A 21,559-nucleotide genomic window follows, 5' to 3' on the forward strand; every position below is an offset into this window, starting at 1 on the left:
TGTGCTTTCGGCTGGCGTCACCTTAGCACTTTAAAATCTTGTTCTGGCTGGCACTTTCGCAGCGTGTGTGTTCCGAGTGCCCGGCAGGACTGGCAATTGATACACATGCGGTGCATGAGCGTAAGTTGGAACCAGATTCTAGCGCTACGTTGACGCCGGCTTACAGCACAAATTCTGCCTTGTCCCAGACAAGCGTGCAGCAGTTCGACACAGTCGAAAGCAATGCTTTCCGCTGTTCGCGTTTCTTTCAATCGCAATAGTACGTACCTGATGAAGCTGCTTCCGTAGTCTGCTAAGCACGTGCTGCAGACTTTTCGGACTGTCGAGGAAGGTCTCCTCGACGTTTCACACGAAATCAGCATAAATTTTCAGCACACGAACAGCGCGGAACATGCTTACAGCCGGACTCGCGTTGTGAAGTTTCGCGTTTGATATGCAGAGCGTCTGCTCACCTGGCAGTTGAGAGTGTTGCTTCGCCGCGCTTGCAACAGACGGCGCCACGCGCTTTTCAATATGGCAGCAAGCACTGAGCTCGCTGTGTTCTGGTGTATATACTCTAGTCGTTTTCAAGTTTTACAAACACAGCCCCTTGATGACTTCCGGTTTTGTCCACCGATGTGCTTTAATAGCATTGCTGAACCACAAGAGCTTTAAAAAATAGCCCGCTGATTTTCCACAGTTTCCTTCCCTTATTTGGCAAAATATATTCAAATAAGTGTTCTTTTGAATTACATAACAATATAAACCGTTCCCTAGTACTTTACGCACGTTTGTGAAAAACGAGAGACTTTCCTTACCCTTGAAAAGAAATTGAAAGCATGCTTTCAGTTCGACGTTAGGAGCATGGTAAATGAGGTGACCAGAAGTTCTTTTAGGTACAACGCTTGTGACCTTGAAACCATCTAGAATGGCAACCATGGTGCCAACTCGATTGCGGCTCGCGTCGGAGCTCGCGTTTCGCTGGGGTAGCGTCGCTTGCCCAACGTGCCATTCCATGCAAGAATAGAGACACGTGCATCACGTTCCATTCTGACCCTGTCATTTGCTCCAGGGGGAGCGTGGCTACTACGGCGTGATGGATAGACAAGGCCCGAGCATAAGGAGCAAGCTCCTAAATGTTTCCGAATATGCTGATACATTTAAGCAATGCCTGTATAAAGGCGAAAGGCCGCTTGGTCTTACGAGGCACTCACTAAATTACTGTGGCGTTCTTAGTCGATGGCATGGTCGCGCTGCATGACGACATCGATGACGTCATGCTTCGAACATTCAGTACCGCTCGCATTGCCGCGCCGCTGGACACCAGATTTTTCGACTCGTGAGCCAAACGAGCCTTTCGCCTTAATGATTCTCGTACGAACATCCACAGCACTTGGCATATCCATGAGGCGCCACAGTTGCAAAGATGCGCAACGGTTCTTGTTTATTTACACAATTTCGGCAGCTTCCAGTGGAGGTCGCTGTGAACTCGGCAGTGATGGTCCGGTCGTGATTGCCGTCGAGTGCTCAGTCAGGGGTAGTGATGCTCGGTGGGCACAAACTGCATGCCCAGCTCCTGATAGGCCCAGGTTTCGCAGCTGCTCTCACTGCGGCTGAACCTGCGACTGCCAAGAAGATGCAGCCACGCTGCACACGTCCACCTAGCACATGTTCAAAATTCTGGTGAAATATACAACGGTCACTGACAGAGCGACGAGTTGATCAAGTAAAAGAAGCTGATACAATGTTGGATAGCGGGCGAATTGGTTAACCCTGCTATAGCGTGGCGAGCAATCGGTGTGAACGCGGCCGAACATGAATGAAAATCTGAAAAAAAAAAAGCGGCCCTTCATCTGTCCTCTAGATATTTTCCCGCGCTATTTGCAAATGTCTCCGACCTCGAAAGCGTTTCGATTGAACCAACTGTTGAATTACTCTTGAGCGTCCAAATTAACGTTACATCCTCTTCCCCACGTAGGGTAGCAAATCGGGTGGTCATGTGTTTACCCTCCGGAACTACCTCACCTCTGTTTTCAATTCAGCGTTAAACCTTTGCGTCAAATTATGTTGTTATACGAAGAGCTTTGTTATAATCTGGGGCACCTACATTGTAGAAAAAAATAAGAAAGCTTTTTTCATTCCAAACTGCGTTCAGCGAAAGCTTTTGGCCATTCGACTGACTATGCCATGGATGGAATAACATTTATTAAGAGAGAGAGAGAGAGATAAAGGTGCAAGGAAAGGCAGGGAGGTTAACCAGACGCACATCCGGTTTGCTACCCTGCACTGGGGAAGGGATAAAGGGGAGAAAAGAGGTTAAATTTATTAAAGTCCTGCAAGAAGCATGCGAGCGCGCTCAGCGCCCCACATAGGGACTGAGAGGCCTAGCCGCATCGCGGGCTCGCTGGACGGCCCATTTCTGGTCGGCTATGTCTTTTTTTTTTTTACTACCAGATAGCAATCATACTAAATGTGAGCGCATTTACCTTTTTTTTTAATTTTACCACAAATTGCAATAACACGAGAGACCGATCTGCCTCCGTTTCGCGTGCGTTCATATACGCATGCCTTACGCTTTGTGCAGACGCCATCCGCGTTCCAGCGCTCATTTATCCACCCGAGTGAGGGAGACACGCCACAGCTGGCACCGTGCCGGAGGCCCGGACGCCACAAGTATGAGACATTTTAGGGGCGAAGCTCCTTAAAGCGCCACCCGTTCGTCCATCGTAGTAGTAGTCGTAGTGTGTAACCAGTCTTAGATTTTGACCTCAAAGGTGGTGCCGGTGGGAGATTTCTTCTGTGCGTTGTTGAACAATAAAAAAATCGCAGCGTGCGCATTAACTAAAAGCCGAATTGTCCTGTCTCTCATTACCCCTTAGCAGCCATTGGCATATACACCGAGCACTATCTGACAAGAAAGGGTTGCTACGTTATACTCGCTGGGCGCAACCTCCTTGGTTTTAGAAAGGTTTAGCGAGCGTTGGGCCGCAGTGCCATGAATATAGTGAACTAGTATATACCACGAACTCGAGGTGGTTAAAGGTGGGAAGTAGACACGAAGCGCAAGCCGTAAGAAAGTTTGCGTGTGCCTCCTCTCGTTCAGTCCTTGAATGTCCGCTGGATGACGGTGCTTCTATATGAGGAATATATGATGAAAAGATGCGAGATGGTGGCACTTGGAGTGTTGAATAGATGGACGAACAGACACAGACAGATGCATAAATGGGCGCATGAATGGACGCAGGGGTGGATGCATGGACGAACGCAGGGACGGACGCATGAACAGACGCACGCACGGACGGGCGGATGGACGCATGGACGGTCACACAGACGGACGGGCGAATGGACGCATGGACGGTCACACAGATGGACGCATGGACGGGCGGAAGCAAGAACGAATGAACGGACGGATGCTTCGCACCTCTCCATCATTCACTCCGTGGATATATGCTGCCATTTTTCTTTCGCTTTATAAAGTAGCTGTTGCTATACAACACTTCAAATTGACAATATGCATGGCTGAATTTCACGACGTCTTAGCCATTCTGTGCCTAAGAAAAAGCGTTTGACAACATCCACCACTCATTCATACTCGAAGCAATTTCCAAGCTTGGTCTGGGGAAAGCACGTATGACTACGTATGGTCCTTTCTTACAGATCGGAAAGCCGTGATGAAGATTGCAGATATCGAGACCGCAGCGATCGAACTAGAAGCAAGGGGCACGCCGCAAGGGGCAGTGATTTCACCAATGCTGTTCAACATTGCCATGATTGGACTGTCAAAGAAATTATCGAACATTGAAGGATTGAAGCACAGCATCTACGCAGATGACATTACCATCTGGTGCACAGGTGGAAGCGAGGGGCAGATTGAGAGCGCCTTGCAAGAGGCAATTGACACCGTAGAAGAGTAACTTCGTCCTTCTGGGCTCAAGTGCTCCTCGAGTAAGTCAGAACTTTTGCTTTATCGGACTGCACACCGAGGACCGAAACCCAGGGGATGGAAGCCATTAAACCAGAGAGACGTCCACCTCCGTACAAATCAAGGGGATGCCATCCAGAGGGTCGACTCCATCAAAGTCCTGGGCATGCTGATAGAATTTAGCAGCGCCAACAGCAAATCTATAGCCAAGCTAACTTGGAAAACAGACAGTGTGGTGCACCTCATACGCAGAGTGGCTAACAAAAGAAATGGGATCAAGGAAGACAACCTCATCAGGTTGATGCATGCGTTTGTTCTAAGCCACTTCACGTACGAAGCAGCAATGCACAACTGGTCAAGAGCAGAGTCCGAGACAATGAATGTGCTCCTCAGGAAAGTTATCAAGAAGGTCCTGGGCCTACCCATACATACCAGCACCGAGCGTCTGCTTGAGCTTGGCATTCACAACACGCTCGAAGAAATAGCAGAAGCCCAAGAGAGAGCACAGTTTGCAAGGTTATCTACAACAAGGTCGGGGAGAATGATCCTGCAGGAGCTGGGCCAACACCCAATGGCAATCAGACGCAATTACAATGATATCCCCGACAACATAAGGGAGAATATCACGGTGTCTCCTATACGAAGAAACATGCATCCAGAACACAACGTCGGAAGAAGAGTAGCGAGGGCCAGGACTATACTTCGTCAAGTCTCAAACGAGGAACGAGGGGTCGTATTTGTTGATGCGGCTTCCAACGCCAATGGGAAAGCGCTTGTGGCAGTGGTGGTCGATGGGGCTGGCCATGTCGTCAACTCAGCGACGGTCAGGACGAAAGACCCAATCATTGCGGAACAGGTGGCCATCGCCTTAGCACTCAAGATGGATAACATTGAAGTTGTTTACAGTGATTCCATGGCAGCACTACGGGCGTTCGCCAAGGGGACGGTCTCTGAACAAACGTTGAGAATACTGCAAGGCAAGAGCATAACGCATCATCTTCTGAGTTGGTTCTCAGCTCACCTTGGGCAAATCAACGATTACCCTCCCAATCTCAATGAAGCAGCACACGAGGCGGCGCGAGAACCCGCCAACCACGCCTCCCCGGGGATGCGTTCTACCGGTGAAGGGGATAACCGGGAAATTCTTACAACATATAACGAGCTCACTAAACATTTCTACCTGTCTAGAAGGATTTTCCCTCCACCTCACAAAAATTTGACCCGGCCCCAAGCACGTACATTAAGGCTTTTGCAAACGCGGATGTACCCTACTTTGAAAATGTTACACATCATGTACCCTGACCTATACCTAAGTAATCTTTGTCCACATTGTGGGGAAATAGCTTCATTAGAACACATGCTCTGGCAGTGCACCAAATTCGCTCATTTATCGCACATCACCTCTGCCAGATGGGAGGCGGCAATCCGCAGCTCGTCCTTGGCAGATCAGCTCTGGGCTGTCCATCAAGCCCGCGAGGCGGCTGAGGATCTTGGCATCTCAGTGCCCACGTGGGAGCTGCCCGCAACACAGTGATCTGTGTTTTAGAGGACCAAATAAAAGTTGATCTAATCCAATCCAATTGCACTCGTGGACGTGTGAAACCTGTTTGTTAATTTCTCTCGGCAGTTTGTATTTAACGTCACCGAAATAAAATATTCTGTTTTTAGAAAAAGTGTTTAACGATTAAGAATACTTCGTGTTATAGTATACGAGAGAACACTGAACGATCCCAGATTTTAATTCGAAGGCATCAGGGCAATATGTGTGTTTAGAAAAAGTGCTAGAAGATTTAGAATACTTCGTGCTCAACTACGGGAGATCAGTGAGCCGTCCCCATTTCAGTAACACCGTGCATCGCATTAGAAAAAAAAAATGCCTCGACCTCCCCGAAGGTAATCGTCAGAAAATGCGAAAGCATTTTGTAGCGTCCATAACAGCGTTTTGAACGTGAGAACCCAGCGTTAGAAGAATAATGCTTTTTTTTATGCTGTGCAGCCAATAGCGCCGTTCGCCGCACGTGGCGTTTTTCTGTCGCGACGCGGTACGAGTTTCCAGCTCTAGTCGGTAGCGTGCACGGTTAAAAAATATACTACGAAGTGAAGAAAACAAACAGCGTTCTCGGCTCGGCGTTGGCGTTTCACTGAAGAGCGGCGACTCGAGCACAGATTTCCGGGTGTTCTTGAGAGGCTGGGGCCCAGCCAACGCCGACTCAATTTCAAGGCCGGAAGGCTCCCGCAGTGACGTCAGAGGTTGGAGGCCCAGTAGCCCAACTGAGCATGCTCAGTAAGACTTTTTTTTTTCGCATCTGTTATTCGGCCCAGTCTAACCGCAGAAGCTGCGAGAGCGGGAGCGTTGGTTCTCCTAAAACGTGAACGAAACACCGGCTTGCCGCCGCGTTCGCGGCGTAACTGGGCCTCCACCCTCTGACGTCACTGCGGCAGCCTTTCGGCCTTGAAATTTAGTCGGTGTTGGCCCAGCCAGCGAACGGTCGAGAATGACGCACGAGACGGGAAAGTGGGACGCAGGGAGGAGAGAGAACGAACGGCGAGTGAAGGGGTGGCGAAGCACTGCACCAACCCCTACTACACGTTCTCTCATTGCATGCTCCGGTTGCTAGGGGTGAAGATAAGCGCGCACGCCCGCAGCTGTTGCTATGGGAGAGGGAGTGAGAGCGGAGAGTGAAGCGGCGCCGCGGACAACGCCGGATGCCTGACATAGCCCGACTAAGAAATGCATTCGCATTTGTGAATAGCAGGCGCGCTGCAGCCCTATAAGTGGAGGTCGTGTTTATTCCTAAATGTTGTAACCCTACGGTGATCGTATAACATAGTATTGCGATGCGCAGAGTGTCTTACCCCCTGTCAGTGCACACAGGCTTGCGCACTTTCCGGATGCAAGGCACCTTGATGACGTTGAAGTACACGTTGCCAATGGCGTCCGCTATGTGGTTCTTTGCCCGCCGCAGGCAGTTGTAGAAGTCGCGGTCGCAGTCACAGTGCGATCTGCACAACAGAAGACGACATTGCACGCATTATTCACGCCAAGGGTGTGGGAATACAGAATTCAATACAAATACATTTAAAAAACCGCCCTATATAGGTTGCACAACGTTTTATTTGAAACAAATATTTATTTATTTATTTATTTATTTATTTTGTTTGAGTACGTAGAAAACACGAAGACAGTGAAAATAGGGAGGGAACATGCTGACAACTGCCACCTATAGGTGCACAACGCCTGCCTGCTTCTTCGGGAAGGGGAGGCATAAAGGAAATAACGAAAGAAAGAACAAGAGAGTAGAATGTTAAAAAAAAAGAATGAACAAAAAAACACACGAAAAAAGTATTCCATCAAATCTTCTGCTGTTTCGAAGTTTTTTCGCGGGTGCTGATTACTCTTGAATTGCTAAAAAAAGTCGTGGGTATTTCGAGTATGCCCTAGCTGTTTAGTTCGAGTACTGACTTATTGATACGTGGGGTTTAACGGCTCAAAACCACCATATGATTATGAGAGACGCCGTAGTGGAGGACTCCGGAAATTCCGACCACCTGGAGTTCTTTAACGTGCACCAAAATCTGAGCACACGGGCCTACAGAATGTCCGCCTCCATCGGAAATGCAGCCGCCACAGCCGGGATTCGATCCCACGACTTGCGGGTCAGCAGCCGAGTACCTTAGCCACTAGACCACCGCGGATACACAGTTCGAGTACGGAATCGGACAAAACTATTCGATTCGTTGCTCGAAAATTTCGAATAGTCACGCACCCTCAATGTAGATCTCATAGAGAAACACACTTTAGATTAAAAGGAGACTTTCAAAAGTTATTAATAGAATTTAAAAAAAATGAGAAAGAAATGCGCAACATATGCTCTTGTTCTCACTAAGACGCAGGCGCACACGCACGCACAGCTAACGTTAAAACGAAGCATTATCATCGTTATTATTATTATTATTATTATTATTATTATTATTATTATTATTATTATTATTATTATTATTATTATTATTATTATTATTATTATCCAATCGCGTGTTCTGTAGAGATCCCTGACTGTTCCTCTGAACACGTTCAATTCACTGCCTTTCGAATTGAAATCATCGCATAACATCCATATTTTCACTTCGCGCAGTAAGAAATATTACGTTCAGGAATTAATCAACTCATCCGATTTGTGAAATTAACTGTTAATAGCTCTCCACAGTTCTGTGCTATTTTACTACTTCAATTTGCCTTTGTATAATTGATAACACTGATAATGAAACGTGTTGCATTTGTCACGTAGGGTTCATTAATATTGTTTTTTGTCTTCACTTGCTTTCGACTATTTCCTTGTTATTTTTCGATAGTGAGTTGTGTATTGATAGATGTTGTGTATTGATCGTATTTTTATTGTTAATCAAGATTATTCATTATTACTCACAAGTCCGTATACTATTGCTGTATTTTTTGTAATTACCCCATCCATGTAGCCATAGGAGGTCCCCCTGTCAGTTTCTCTGAAACTTTGGGACCTCCTGCTGTAATAACGCTAACCATGTAACTCAACTGAACTATTTAATAAACTTGACTTGACTTGACGTGCACACCACGACGAGAGCTGCTGAATGAACTATTCCTCCATCATTCGCCCCACTCCCGACCAGGGAGGCACAACGCCCGTCATTCGCGTCTTTTTTGCTTCCGTGCAGCCAGGCGTGCCAAGCAAGCTGAACACGCGACCGGGCCGCTGTGCAAATGTCGAACTTCCGTGCCACTCTGAACAATGGCGCTTCGACGTGTGCGGTCGAGTGGGTCGAATCGTACATATATGTATACGGGGAATCAGTGTCACGATATTTTCGCGACAAAGACACGCCTGGCAGAGCGAGGCCCTGGCATGCATACCTGCAATTTCTGACACAGAGCACGGAAGCAGGAAATTCTGTGGCACAAATTACTGCATATGAAACGTACAAGGTGCAGCGAGCTCGTGGCCCTTCGGATTACCGAATTATTGATGAAACTGCGTTGGCGCACGACGGTTTTCGGATGGCTATCATTTTGCTTATATACGTATTTCCAAGTGCATTGCCGAATAGAATTCATTGTGTGTTCGGTGGGCCACGTGTAGTCAGTCTATTCTGGGTTGTACGGGAGTAAATTTGTGCTTCGAACAATGACGTCATCGCAACACGAACTTACGGTATAGTTTATATGAACACGTGAAAAGCATCGGTGATCATGCGAGATTCTTGTTCTTTAACACGCATACCACTCAGATGTTTGCCTCCCACGACCGGCACCCCTAAATCAACTTGTGCAGAGTCATTCGCCTATCTCTGCGTTTTCGACGATTATTACGAACAAATCGATGACTCCCTTATGCGTAAATAATAATAATAATAATAATAATAATAATAATAATAATAATAATAATAATAATAATAATAATATAACTTGTAGATAGATAGATATGTGGGGTTTAATGTCCCAAAACCACCATATGATTATGAGAGACGCCGTAGTGGAGGGCTCCGGAAATTTCGACCACCTGGGGTTCTTTAACGTGCACCAAAATCTGAGCACACGGGCCTACACCATTTCCGCCTCCATCGGAAATGCAGCCGCCGCAGCCGGGATTCGAACCCGCGACCTGCGGGTCAGCAGCCGAGTACCTTAGCCACTAGACCACCGCGGCGGGGCAACAATATAATTTGTGCTTTTACTTCCCAAAACAACAATTTGATTATGAGGTGGGCCGTCGCGGACAGATCCAGAATTTGTTTACCGTAAGGTGTTCTTTAACGTTCACCTAAATCAAAGCATGCACAGGTCTCAAGCATACGACTTCCATGGAAATGTGGCCGCCACGGCCGGGATTTGATCCTGCGGCCTTCGGTGCAGACTATATAACCACTATAGCCCATTGCCGCGCGCTGCGTGCATGGTTCGTGACCCACACAAAACGACATGAAGTGATGACGCTATTCTAACTTTGGTTACTACTAAATTAACCAGAATATGTGGTGAATAGTGCTGACCCATAACCTAGCCGTTATTTTATGATAAAAACGTCGTTGAAAAATTAGCGCATGTTGTCGATACCAGTTAAGTTTTCGGCAGCATACATCAACTTAGAGAAAAAGAGCTATAACATATATTTGCATTGTTTCATGAAGCCAACCTAAATTGTAGCTGTACAGTGGTCGGCTGCTTTATTATATATATATATATATATATATATATATATATATATATATATATATGTGTGTGTGTGTGTGTGTGTGTGTGTGTGTGTGTGTGTGTGTGTGTGTGTGTGTGTGTGTGTGTGTGTGTGTTGTTCACCATCGAAACAGCATCTTATGTTTGTTGTTTCTGTCTGCACTGCATTGTAGAAACTTCCCGGATACCTTGAAGGTACGGAGCCATGCACGTTGCGTATGCGTCTTCTTGTGCTGTCTTTAGTGCTGTTATTCTTCGCCTATACCGTGCAGCAGCAACCAACCCACTCAACCAAGCCGTTAAAAGTAAGACCCATGCGTGTATACGCGTAAGAACTCTATTAGGGCTGCAGCTGCCGACAGCGGTCACTCACTTGGTGTACAGGGAGAAGTTGACCAGGTCGTATCCCGTGCGGAATGCCTTGAGCTTGACCGGGCAATGGTCGTGCGCGCGGCAGCACACGTCCACGGTCACTTGGGAGCCCAGGTCTTCGTACGAAGACGCGATGTCCCCCAGGCCGCACCACTTGGTGCCTGCATTGGCAACTGCTCGCATCGCGCCACTGGAAGGGTGTCTCGCGGAGACGGCAAAGCATCGCTTCTGTGGGCCAAGCTGGTGCATGGCTATTAGAAAGAAATGCATGCAGGTGCTTCAAGGCTGCTATTTTACCTCCCCCGCACCTTCATCTGGTTTTCAGCGGATGAATCAGACATTTTAGTGATAACTGTTGGGGTTTAAGGTCACAAACCACGGCATGAATATGAGAGACACCGTAGTGGAAGGCTCCGGAAACTTCGACCTGGTAATGTACACTTAACAACTCGACTCGACGTTCCCCCATAACCACACCCGCCACGGTGGTTTATCGGTGATCGACTGTGACCCGCAGGTCGCGGCGAATTTCGGTCGCAGTGGCCGCATTTTTGACGGAGGTGAAAACGCTTGAGGCTGGTGTACTCGCGAGATGGTAATATATGCACAGAAAGAGAGTGCAGGCCAGACCGTCCCGTGTGGTCTTCAATCACTTTGTCGCAAGTTCGGCAGAAGTTCAGCAGGTCCACTTCACTCCCTCACCAATTCAAATCGGCTTTCGAAGCGATCTGTTTTTTTATTCGAAACAACATATCTCCAAGATATCAGGCGATGCTTTATAGTTATCATCTCCAAGCAAGATTTCTGCGTTACGCAATAATAATATGTTTCACTTCTCAGTATCTTTTTTACTGTCGAGAAATTGCGCTACTCATGAATTATGCTGTACTTGCCGGGCCTTACACTGAGTGTGTTGGATGTCATATTGCCATTTTTGTAGCGATTGTATAATTTGTTGCCTAGTGCATATGTACTGTCTAGTCGAACCTAACTTATGTTAGTGCCTACTTAAACTCTGTTCTTTTGAATATGTATCTCCATTCTAATATGCTGTTTATTACTGCTATCATTTAGTAGCCCTTGTATAGTTAATGTAGAGAACATATGCATTGTCTGATTGAACCTTACCTACGTACACGCCTACTTGAAGATACCCCCCTTCCCTACAACAGCTTCAGATGTGAGGCTAGCAGTATCCTCAAATAAATAAATAAATAAATAAACATCAAAACAGAGCAATAAACAAAGCCACAGGTGCGTACGATGCCGCAAGCACGAAGACTAGGCAAATCCGTCACTCACATGATTAGTGAACCATCGCAGTGCCAGATTTGCCCCTATAGACAATATTACGAAACTCTATCCCCGAAGAGACGTGTAGTACGCGCACCTGGTATGATTCCGCTCCAGATGCTCGAGGCGCTCCACTGCGGCGTGCTGTTGGTGCTGGCGGACCAGTCGTGCAGGTCCCGGCACTTCGAGATCAGGCTCAGCATGGTCGGGAATTCCACCTGCTGCACGGGCAGGCCCTGCGCTTTGATGATTGGCTCGGCCTCACGCTCATCGCTGCGTGTACACCAAGTAGCATGCATGCCGCACGCTTCCACTCGCATACCGTCTATTTTTAGTATACACTTACCCCTGAAGACACCTGCGTCGGAGGTGTATACTAAACAACAGGGCTACAAACGATGTGTCCATACATATACAGGCACATACAATATTCGTGAATAGTAAGGCAAAAAAAAAATTAACGTAACACATAACATGAAAAACGCGTAAGCGTAATAAGGTTATTGGTTCGTGAAGAAAAAAAGGTAAAGAACAGCCACACAAAAGTGAAAGGTTGGGAAATATGTTTCATTGCCATGTCACCAGGATGTAATCGCACGTTCTGGCCGGTGGTTGGCCACTTAAAGTTTCAGCTGACCATGTCGGTATCGACGCAGACAGCTTTAAGCATGATTTCAGTAACCCGTGTCGAGATCTCAATACAACCTGCCTATCGAGATAGGTTGGTGAGAGAGGAAAAAGCGCAACAGAGCGACCGGTCTGGCTGGCGCGATCGAAAAGGAAGAGCGGACAACAATCTTTTCGGGGTAACGCAAGCACACCTTCCCGCGGCGTACACGACAGTCGGCCGAGAGTTCTTCGGAGGGATTCACTAAAACCGTACAGCGGTGTTGCAGAGCTGACCACGAGCTTCGATGCAGGCGCGTCGTGGACAGTGCTGTGCAGGATATAGGCAACCCGAATGGATATAAAAGGTACGAAGCCGTGAGAAGCAGACCTGAGATACGGAGTTGTATTCATGATTCGGTTCGAATAAGTTCTAGAAGTTGGAAAAGGTTTAAAAACAGTTAACTTTCTTCGGCAAGATTTTTTCCCGGCGCTATAAAGACGAGGACGAAAGCACGGAAAAACAATAAGGCGCAGTTTCTCTGTTTTTCCTCCCCGTCTGTTCCTCATCGGAAAAACCGTGCCCAAGACCATGAACAAACTAAATCGCACAAGAGTAATTCAACTTTCCCTCAATGTCTGGGAGACCACTGTCACGTGACACCACGTCGGGAGCTTCGGGGCGCCGTCGCATGCACTCTGACGTGGCTGCGGCCACATGCACAGGCGTGAAGAATGCGGTATAGACTACTTCACGGGTGGATTTCGCTGACCGCATGTTGGGCTATAAACCCTGCCGCTTGGTAGCTTCAACAGTGCTTGTAGAGGCATACTCATGAAAACGGTAGAGCTGGTGCATTCGAAGTTTTTTCCCCTCATCAATTAGTGTCACCATATCAGAAAAAAAAATTGGTAGATCGCACGTACAGTGGGAATAGATGATATGTGAAGTACGAATGAGTCGATATGTCACTTTAAAATGAGCACAACGTTACGAGACAGACGTAAATAGTGCCGTAGATGACTTCCATGTCCTGATTATCATGTTTGCGCCTGGCACAGAAGTCATGGTTGTTTGATTGGTATGTGTGGTTAAACGTCTCAAAACCACCATATGATTATGAGAGACGCCGTAGTGGAGGGCTCCGGGAATTTTGACCACCTGGGGTTCGTTAACGTGCACCCAAATCTGAGCACACGGGCCTACAGAAGTCAAGGTTGTCATTATCGTGGTTGCGCTCGTCGTCCATTCCCGCCACGTAATACCGAATTTGGTATATGTGAAGCTAGCGAAACGGTCGCGAGCACATCATGAGCGTGGTATGCAGTCATGTTCATGCATCACACGATTGTCGCGATTTCCACGTGAGGGCCTGTCACTTATGTTCGTCATGAAGTCAAGTCATACCACCTATACAAGTATTGCGATATATCATGTGAACGAAACCACCGCAGGAGCAGCAAGACCATGACATGTAAATCATGACATTCATGACATGCATGCTATGATCTTCATATTATGACTAGTGACTTATGCTCGCCACAAAGTCATGTTATGCCGTATCAGTTTTGGTGTAGATCCCATTATCTGAACGGCCAGGATAGCTAAAAGTCGTAGGCGGACAGACAGACAGACAGACAGACAGACAGACAGACAGACAGACAGACAGACAGACAGATAGATAGATAGATAGATAGATAGATAGATAGATAGATAGATAGATAGATAGATAGATAGATAGATAGATAGATAGATAGATAGATAGATAGATAGATAGATAGACACGGTCAAACTCGACGAAGTGCGCCGAGAAATGCTTCACATATAAAAAATAAAATCTGAGAGCTCAAAGCATGTAGGAAAGAGTGTTTCAGCTCCACTAACCTGAAACGTGGGGAGGGGCGAAGGATGTCGTGTTTTGAGAGAGATGCGAGGCACTGCCAAGCCTGAAACCGGGGGGAAGGGCGTTTCCGCTTCACTGACTGTTACTTTCTTCATTATAGTGGACCGGTGGCGAGTAATAAAATTTACCCAGTTTTCGCAGCACTTGCGATTTATGATGGACCGTGACGCTGACAAACCGAGCCCGTCAGGTGCCTCACACAGAAAAAAAAAACAGTCGCTTAACTGCCCAAGTTAGCGTAGCCGTCGTGTATTATATACGTAAAATTGCCTTTACTCGTCCAGAGAACCTTTCGGCGGCTCAGCTAGCTGCACCAGAGCCTCGCTGGATGCACCGAACTGTACTCCACCGCATTTCGGCCAATAGCGGTCACTAGCCGCGGCAGGTATTCTGCGCTGGCGACGTATGCAGGCCATCTCCCTGCGGCGAGGTCAAGGACGCCTGCAGAAGGGGTTCCCTCCCCTCGGAATGGGGCCGTTGAACTCGTCCAGCTTGGACAGTGCGCCGAGGGAAAGTTGATCATGTCGACCGATGTGGCCGCGCGCGGCCTAACGAAAACGACAGCGGGCGTAGGCGAGCATCGTTTGCTCGCGGAAAACTGCGGCGGAGGGCGAAACGCGGAAACGGACGCTGCTCGAGTGCAGAGGGATGCGAGCACACGCTCCAGGTTGTTCTGAGGCTGCATCCAGACTGACATCTGCGTGGATAGCTGCAGTTATTCCGGAATACCACGGGTGACACTCTGGTTTAAGAGACTCCGGCACATCCGCATATTAACGTTTAATAATTGTCCTGGGAACTGTGTTGCTTTTCTCTTAGATTTGTTTCAAAGGAAGAGAAGCAAACGACGTGTCTCAATGAGTCGGCTTTAATGAGGCATGAATGTGCCTTTAACGTTTTTTTTTTCTCATAGTACTTTACTCAGTCAGTGTGCTTCGTTTCTGTCACCACAATGATGTATATAGTCGTGCGCAAATGGCATCTGCGGTAATTGCGTCTCTCAACCCATTTGTTTTATGCCAATGCTTTGTGAAAGCTACCGTCTGCCATGAAGTGATGGTGACAGTTGTATGATGCGTTGGCATAAGGATCTGACGTGGCTTCAGCAACATGGCACAATTTCTGCATGCCCGCAGACAAGAACCCCCGAAAAAGGACCATACTGTAAGCCGTATATTTGAAGTTTATGAAGTTTGACGGAAACCCGTTTGGTCGGGATGATACATGGTTGAAGGTAAAAAAACCTGGAGACACTGCGCCGACCAAAGTAAGAGTTTAAAAAGAAAAATAAACACAGAATATAGTCTTGTTCACAAATGCTTGTGAACAAGACTTCCATGTGGGAGCCGAAACGTCTTTTTTCTCTGTGTGTGAGTTTTTTTATCTTTTTAAACTCTTACTTTGGTCGGCACATTGTCTCCAGGTTTTTAACCTTCAACCAAGCCATATATTTGAGACACAAGGACTCAACTTCCACGGTGCGATATCGTGGGACAGTCGGCCCACTATGACAATGCCAATTAATACCAACAGGCTCTCAACCAAGGTAAAAAAAGAAAGAAGAAGAAGCCTGCACGCGTTTCAACCAACGGCACTCCGCTTCGTCGTAATAAGCCACGTCCTTGAATGGAATGCCCATCGTTGACAACGACGAAGTAACATCAATGTATGCAGAAAACGTTAAGTCATTTGAGTTGGTAACGATCCATCACGAAAACACTCATAGACAACGACCGAATGCGTATTCAAAACTTGAGTGTCGGCTCCACGAAGTTCACAAAAGTTACGCCGGCTCAGCAAGGATCAATGTGAACTGTGTCACACACACCGGGAAGCTATAGGTCGCCAGTCATATGACGTACTCTATAGCCACTTGCTGTGCAGACTGTGTCATGCAAGCATCATACCGGTGGCCTCTAAACAAAGCCGGTACGGTTTCGTTTGTGCACAAAACAGCTCACAGGTGCAGGCAGAAAGCAAATGCGTAGTATCAAGCGAACGCATTAACGTCTGAAAAGTGGCACTCGCGGCGCCATAACCAGTCCCCTATTTGTTACAGGCGTTTGGAGCCCAAAGGAGACGGCAGCTAGGCACCGGGGGGAATCAAATATCTTGCCGAACAGGATCTCCGGTACCGAACGTGTGCTGATCGCATTGCAATGGCCTCGTGGGCAGCGTTTCTGTGCCAAGCTCGCCCGGCATCCGCTTTTGGAAAACCGTGCACGTACTTCAATTCGCGAGGGTACGGGGTGTGTACGTGCCATGGTGATGGCTGCATCAGATTCCTACTTCTTCTCACCGACGAAAGAAGGATCAGTGAGATGAAGTTTAAAGAAAGCGTTCTGGGCCAGAACTGTGACGTGCATGTTGTGACGCGTTCTTTTTTTTAAAACACACGGGTACACTGCTGTCTTCAAATGCCCTCTAGCCGATACAGGGCGGTTTAATTCCCTCAAGAATTCATTAATGATTTTGTATAGCCGGAAGTACGCGTCGATACAGAAACGGGCACTGCGTCGTGAATAATGTTCACCGTGATGGCTCAACCTAGACACAACACCTCAGTGTGAGCACAGTACGCGGTGTAATAGTAGCGCCATAAATGTGGGTGTAGAAGCATATCAATACACATAGAGATACATTTGATACGACCCGGTGATGTTCCAAGTAATTTTGGGGATGTGTTTAAGCCACCGGCGCTCCCCTTATTTGCGAATATCGGTCAGTGGACAGGGCGACTTAGAATAGATCAATCTAATCTCAGGACAATAATACCCAATGGATCCGCCAATGCTCAAAGTGCCGTGTCTCAAGTTGCAGATGTTTCTGTTGACACGCAAACCACCGCCGTCCACTGCTGCGACGGACGTACACAGAAAAGCAAGTTTCCGGAGGGCCTGAACACCACAAAGATGTGCGTGGTGGTGGTAGTGGTTAGAAGAGGAGAAAGGCACCTAATTTCTGCAGCCCGGTCGGGAGCACGGCGCAGTGCCTGAAAGATGTGCGTCAGAGAGAGTCGTTCCAGATGACATTTAGAATGCACGCACACGCACCACAGAGCTCGCAAAAAAAAAGAAGAAGCGTCTTCTAGGCGGCAGGAACGACCGAGCCATCCGAGCCAAGCTTGGTTAACTTCCCTGCCTTTCCTCTCCATTTCTCTATCTCTCTATAAGAAAGGTAGCTGCAGCTTTGGAAGCGTAGCCACCGCCAAAGTTTGCTTCAAACTGTGGTGCAGTGCTATAGCCGTCGCGCACAGCGTTTGTTAAGCTCTCACAGCGGGCTTCGTATGTGTGGATGCGTATGTGAGAAGTCGAAGTTGAACAAAGTGGAACTTGAAGAAACTTGGACGGGAGGGTCTTCTAGCCACCATACTTAGAAGCAGGTGCAGGACATTTTGGCAGTAGTGGGGGAGGGCGAACACGGCTTTTCTAGCGCCAGTATCTTGACTGCCGCAGTCGCAGGTGCGAGTCCCCCACCAATCCTTTCTCTGGTCTTCAGGCTCCTCCTGCCTCTGTATGCGACAGCGATTGGGCACATACTGGTGGTGGTAATGGTTAGAAGAAGCCCGGTTGGGAGCACGGCGCGGCGCCTGACACACACACACACACACACACACACACACACACACACACACACACACACACACACACACACACACACACGCACGCACGCACAAATAATACCCTACGGGCTGCAAACGCTGCCTCCAACAACTTTTTCTCTCTGCTCTCTGCATATCCTTCACTCTGCCTGACCACCACGGCTGAAGGCCTTTCAGATGTAAAATATGCTTTTTTCCCTTCTCTTACGTATATTCTTGACCGCTCTAGATGAAACCGTCGTGGAGCACCAGCATGGGAGGACATTACATTTGCGATGTCACATCATTGTTGTAAAAGTGTAGGTTCTTTTCTGCCAAGTCGTTTTCACATTTTTGTCATCAGACACCGTCGCGAAGTGCCAGTACGTTCAAAAGCTGCGTCCATCACGTCACGCGCAAGCTATCTATAACTTGATGACACTCTTCTCCTTCGGAAACGAAGCAGGTTGACTAAGCTGGCTGCGAGCCCGGGGTACTGTGCACGGCCTGAACATGAACGTCTTCAGCCATCTCTAGTGTCTTCGATCAACATACGAAGGCTGTGAAAACGATTGCACTTCGAATAGCGGAGAGCTGCGCTATGGTTGGTAAGTATTCATTCTGGAAAGACAGCGCGCACAAACACGGACACAAGAAAGAATTTCACTTTTTTCTTGTGTTGGATTCTTTGTCCTCTCACAGCACACGTGCCCTGGAAACGTCTTCCTTGTACGGCCTTCATAATAATCGATAATATAGACGGAAAATGAACATTCAGACAAGGCAGAGTCATACAAAGCTACTTTCCGAGGGAGAGATAAAAGCAGAATTTCTTTGTGTATAACTATGCTAGCAAATGCACAGTGGTGTCCAGTATGAGTTGCAACACGGTGACCATGGCTGAAGGGACGTCAAGACTGCATTGCAACATCGGCAAACGTGGTATTAGTTATCGAAAAGCCAAATACTGTCCACATCACGGATTGACATCTATATCGGCAGCGCCTTAGTCGTGTGCAAGGTTCTTCGTTAGAGGTAGCGGGGCGGGGGGGGGGGGGGAGTAGGGCAAGTTTTAACTAAGCGCTTGGTTGGTCGATTACAAAAGACAATGAGTTTCGCAATGCGCACAGAGATGAAAATAAAACAACGACGTTCATATAATAAAGGCCTGCCCATGGTCCCCGGAATAAAGGTGGGAATTAAATTAGGTGACCATGTAGATCATTGAAAGCGAATGCCAAAGAACATGAGTAGCCATAACCCAGCGCATTAAAAAAGATGACGCAAATACTCCATATGGGCGCCACAGTGTAGTTCCGGTGCCCTTTGACAACGGGGGGGGGGGGGGGGGTATGGTGCAGCTCATATGAGAAATGGCGGTGAGAATGTGCCCACTCCCATTTCTTTTGAAGTTTATTCCTTCGCATTGCAACTGATATATGACACGACTGTACATTATATTGAAATATGCTATTTATTGACTTTCTCAACCCAGCGAGAAGCTGTGCACAAAATTGTGTACAAAATTGCGTACACACAACTTGTATTTGCTATTTGTATCGACTATAAGCGCTATAGGGAGATACAATTAATTAGTTTCGGATGAATGTTACCTCCTGCACTTAAGTTAATTCTGCAGCTTACTGTCGCACATCACCACTTTACTGAAGTCATTCGACGAGTCTTACGACGTGCCCCTTCCCGTGGTCCACGTCAAAAGTATTATTTATTTTTTTTTTGCCTCAGCGTGAACGTTACCAAAAAATGAATTATCACATACTTTTCTAGCCTAAGATTTCATTCGATTTAAGCAGAAACAGAGCATGAATGGCTTCTGGACAATTATATATATTAAACTAAAGTAATTAGGAGTGATTACATTAACACAGATAAATTAACGCATTACGACATAATTTTTGTTGGACTATAGTATCCAGTGCCTTGAAATAAGATTATCGATTTGGCGCATTTTCAGACACTTCGTTACAGGTGACGCCTGAAAGGTTGAAAGGATAAAATTTAAATAAAAGAGAGAGGGCGAGCGAGAGAGAGAAGAAACAGGCTTATGTTATTGTCTGGAGCACAGGCGTACGCACGGGAAGTCAACTACGATGGGGGGGGGGGGGGGGTCTAGAACATACATTGACTGTGACGAACCTTTTTGCCCCCCCTTCCCTCTCCTCCGGAAAAACCCTGCTCGTGCTCATGGTTTGGAGTATGTATACGAACAAATAGGCCCCGAACTTTCGGTACATTAATTGGAAAAACCCAACCCATACATTCAGTGTAAGCGCACATCGACAAATAAATGAACTTCAGTTTCCATAACGAATTTTTATCAATTTTGTGCCTGTGACTCCGGCAGGGTTAGTAGTCGACTCAGAGCGACTAAAAGCTTTTTTGACACATTTGCTCCTCTTTCCGCGCCTACATCTTACAAGTGCGGATGATCAGAAATCGCGGCAAAATGTTAAACACGCTACGAATAAGCGCGGGTTTCTGAGAAATGCCAGTCGCATAGCTGACCACGGCGGTACATGCTGCAGAACGTGCGAAACGCAACGACAAGCTCGCTTGATGTTGAGTCTCGCGTTTCGATTAAACGAGATGTTTTAATGTGCTATAACCGTTTCATAAAAACACTACACTCTTGGCCAACGTTAACGAGTGAGTGTGAGCCAAAGTTGAAGGTTAATAAGAACAAGCCAATTGAAGAACATGAAGAGAACGAAGGAGAAGTTTTGGATGACTGCCAATTGGGCGTGTTGGTAATTGTTCATGATGAGACAAGCGCAAAAAATACACACACTCAGAGAGGACTTGTTAAGCGCTTGTCTGTGTCCTCTCTGAGTGTGTGTATTTTTTGCGCTTGTCTCATCATGAGAAGTTTTGGGGCTCACGAATAACAAAACAAAGCCTTTAAAATTTTTTAAACTGCGCATTCTTGACCAATTCCCCAGAGTGGGTACGTGCCATAAGTTTCAAGGTAAAAACAAGCAAAAGGGCTCACTCGAGCTCAAAGAGGCGGCAGGTCTGCAGCGTGACTCCGTCGGCACCGTACTCCACCCGGGCGATCGTCTTGCCGTCGTAGTACATCACCGTCTTCGCCTTGGCAGTCGGAGCAGGCGACATCGCAGACGGCATCGCCGCAGACGGCGGCGACTTCGCAGGGGTGGTCGGCTGGCTGGCTTGCCCGCAGCCGCAGAGCACCAGGACCAGGACGCCCATCCAGCGGGCTCTGGTGCCGCGGCGAGGCATGCTCGGCAAAGCAAGCCGCGACGGAGCGACGCAGTCCGTCGCCGCGACGACACTACGCGGATGCGGGTCAGCGCACCGCTCGCGCCAAAAAGTGGGCCGCCACACCGGCCAGGCTGGCCGCCGACACGTGCTTCGCGACTTCGAGCAGTGCGCTACCGAGGACGATCCCCTTCCGCGTATCCTCCGCCATTCCCACTCCCTTTCTCGTTCTGCAAATGGGCGCCCACCCACCCCCCGTTTAGCGCGCCCCTTTACTTTTTTTTTCCCTTGTCCGCTTCGTTTTTTTCTTTCGGCTGCCAGTCCAGAAGATACGGATGTAAACTTCACGACAGTGCACTTTCTCCTGTCGTGGAGAGTCGGTGTAAAATTGAGAAATATCAGCATACTTGTCAAATCGAACCCCATTCATCAAACGCCGCTATTCGACTCGCTATTTTGTT

The 21,559-nt window shown here is 47.6% G+C and overlaps 1 protein-coding gene across 5 annotated transcripts; it reads right to left on the minus strand.

The window, feature by feature from the left end:
• Window positions 1-1,380: 1,380 nt before the first annotated feature.
• LOC119160108 (group 3 secretory phospholipase A2) lies at window positions 1,381-21,307 on the minus strand. 5 transcript variants are annotated; one of them, XM_075888865.1, is made up of 5 exons: window positions 20,872-21,307; window positions 11,869-12,044; window positions 10,480-10,729; window positions 6,758-6,904; window positions 1,381-1,640 (listed from the first exon to the last, which is right to left on the minus strand). In XM_075888865.1, the coding sequence occupies exons 1-5, from the start codon at window positions 21,117-21,119 to the stop codon at window positions 1,511-1,513; spliced, it is 951 nt and encodes a 316-aa protein (XP_075744980.1). In that variant the 5' UTR covers window positions 21,120-21,307; the 3' UTR covers window positions 1,381-1,510. The 5 variants fall into 5 exon arrangements, with proteins under 5 accessions (XP_075744980.1, XP_075744982.1, XP_075744981.1 ...); XM_075888867.1 differs by having other exon boundaries at window positions 1,381-1,598; window positions 20,872-21,305; XM_075888866.1 differs by having other exon boundaries at window positions 1,381-1,604; window positions 20,872-21,302.
• Between the last annotated feature and the right edge of the window lie 252 nt (window positions 21,308-21,559).

This window comes from Rhipicephalus microplus, chromosome 3 (genome assembly GCF_043290135.1).
Source record: "Rhipicephalus microplus isolate Deutch F79 chromosome 3, USDA_Rmic, whole genome shotgun sequence".
Taxonomy (NCBI): domain Eukaryota; kingdom Metazoa; phylum Arthropoda; class Arachnida; order Ixodida; family Ixodidae; genus Rhipicephalus; species Rhipicephalus microplus.

Excerpts from the sequence above, each read along its gene's own strand:
- LOC119160108 (XM_075888865.1), bottom strand. The coding sequence starts at position 21,119 with ATGCCTCGCCGCGGCACCAGAGCCCGCTGGATGGGCGTCCTGGTCCTG. Across the intron at positions 12,045-20,871 it reads TGCCGCCTCTTTGAGCTCGA|CGATGAGCGTGAGGCCGAGC; the intron begins GTGAGCCCTTTT and ends GTGTACACGCAG. Across the intron at positions 1,641-6,757 it reads CCTGTGTGCACTGACAGGGG|GTGGACGTGTGCAGCGTGGC; the intron begins GTAAGACACTCT and ends AACATGTGCTAG.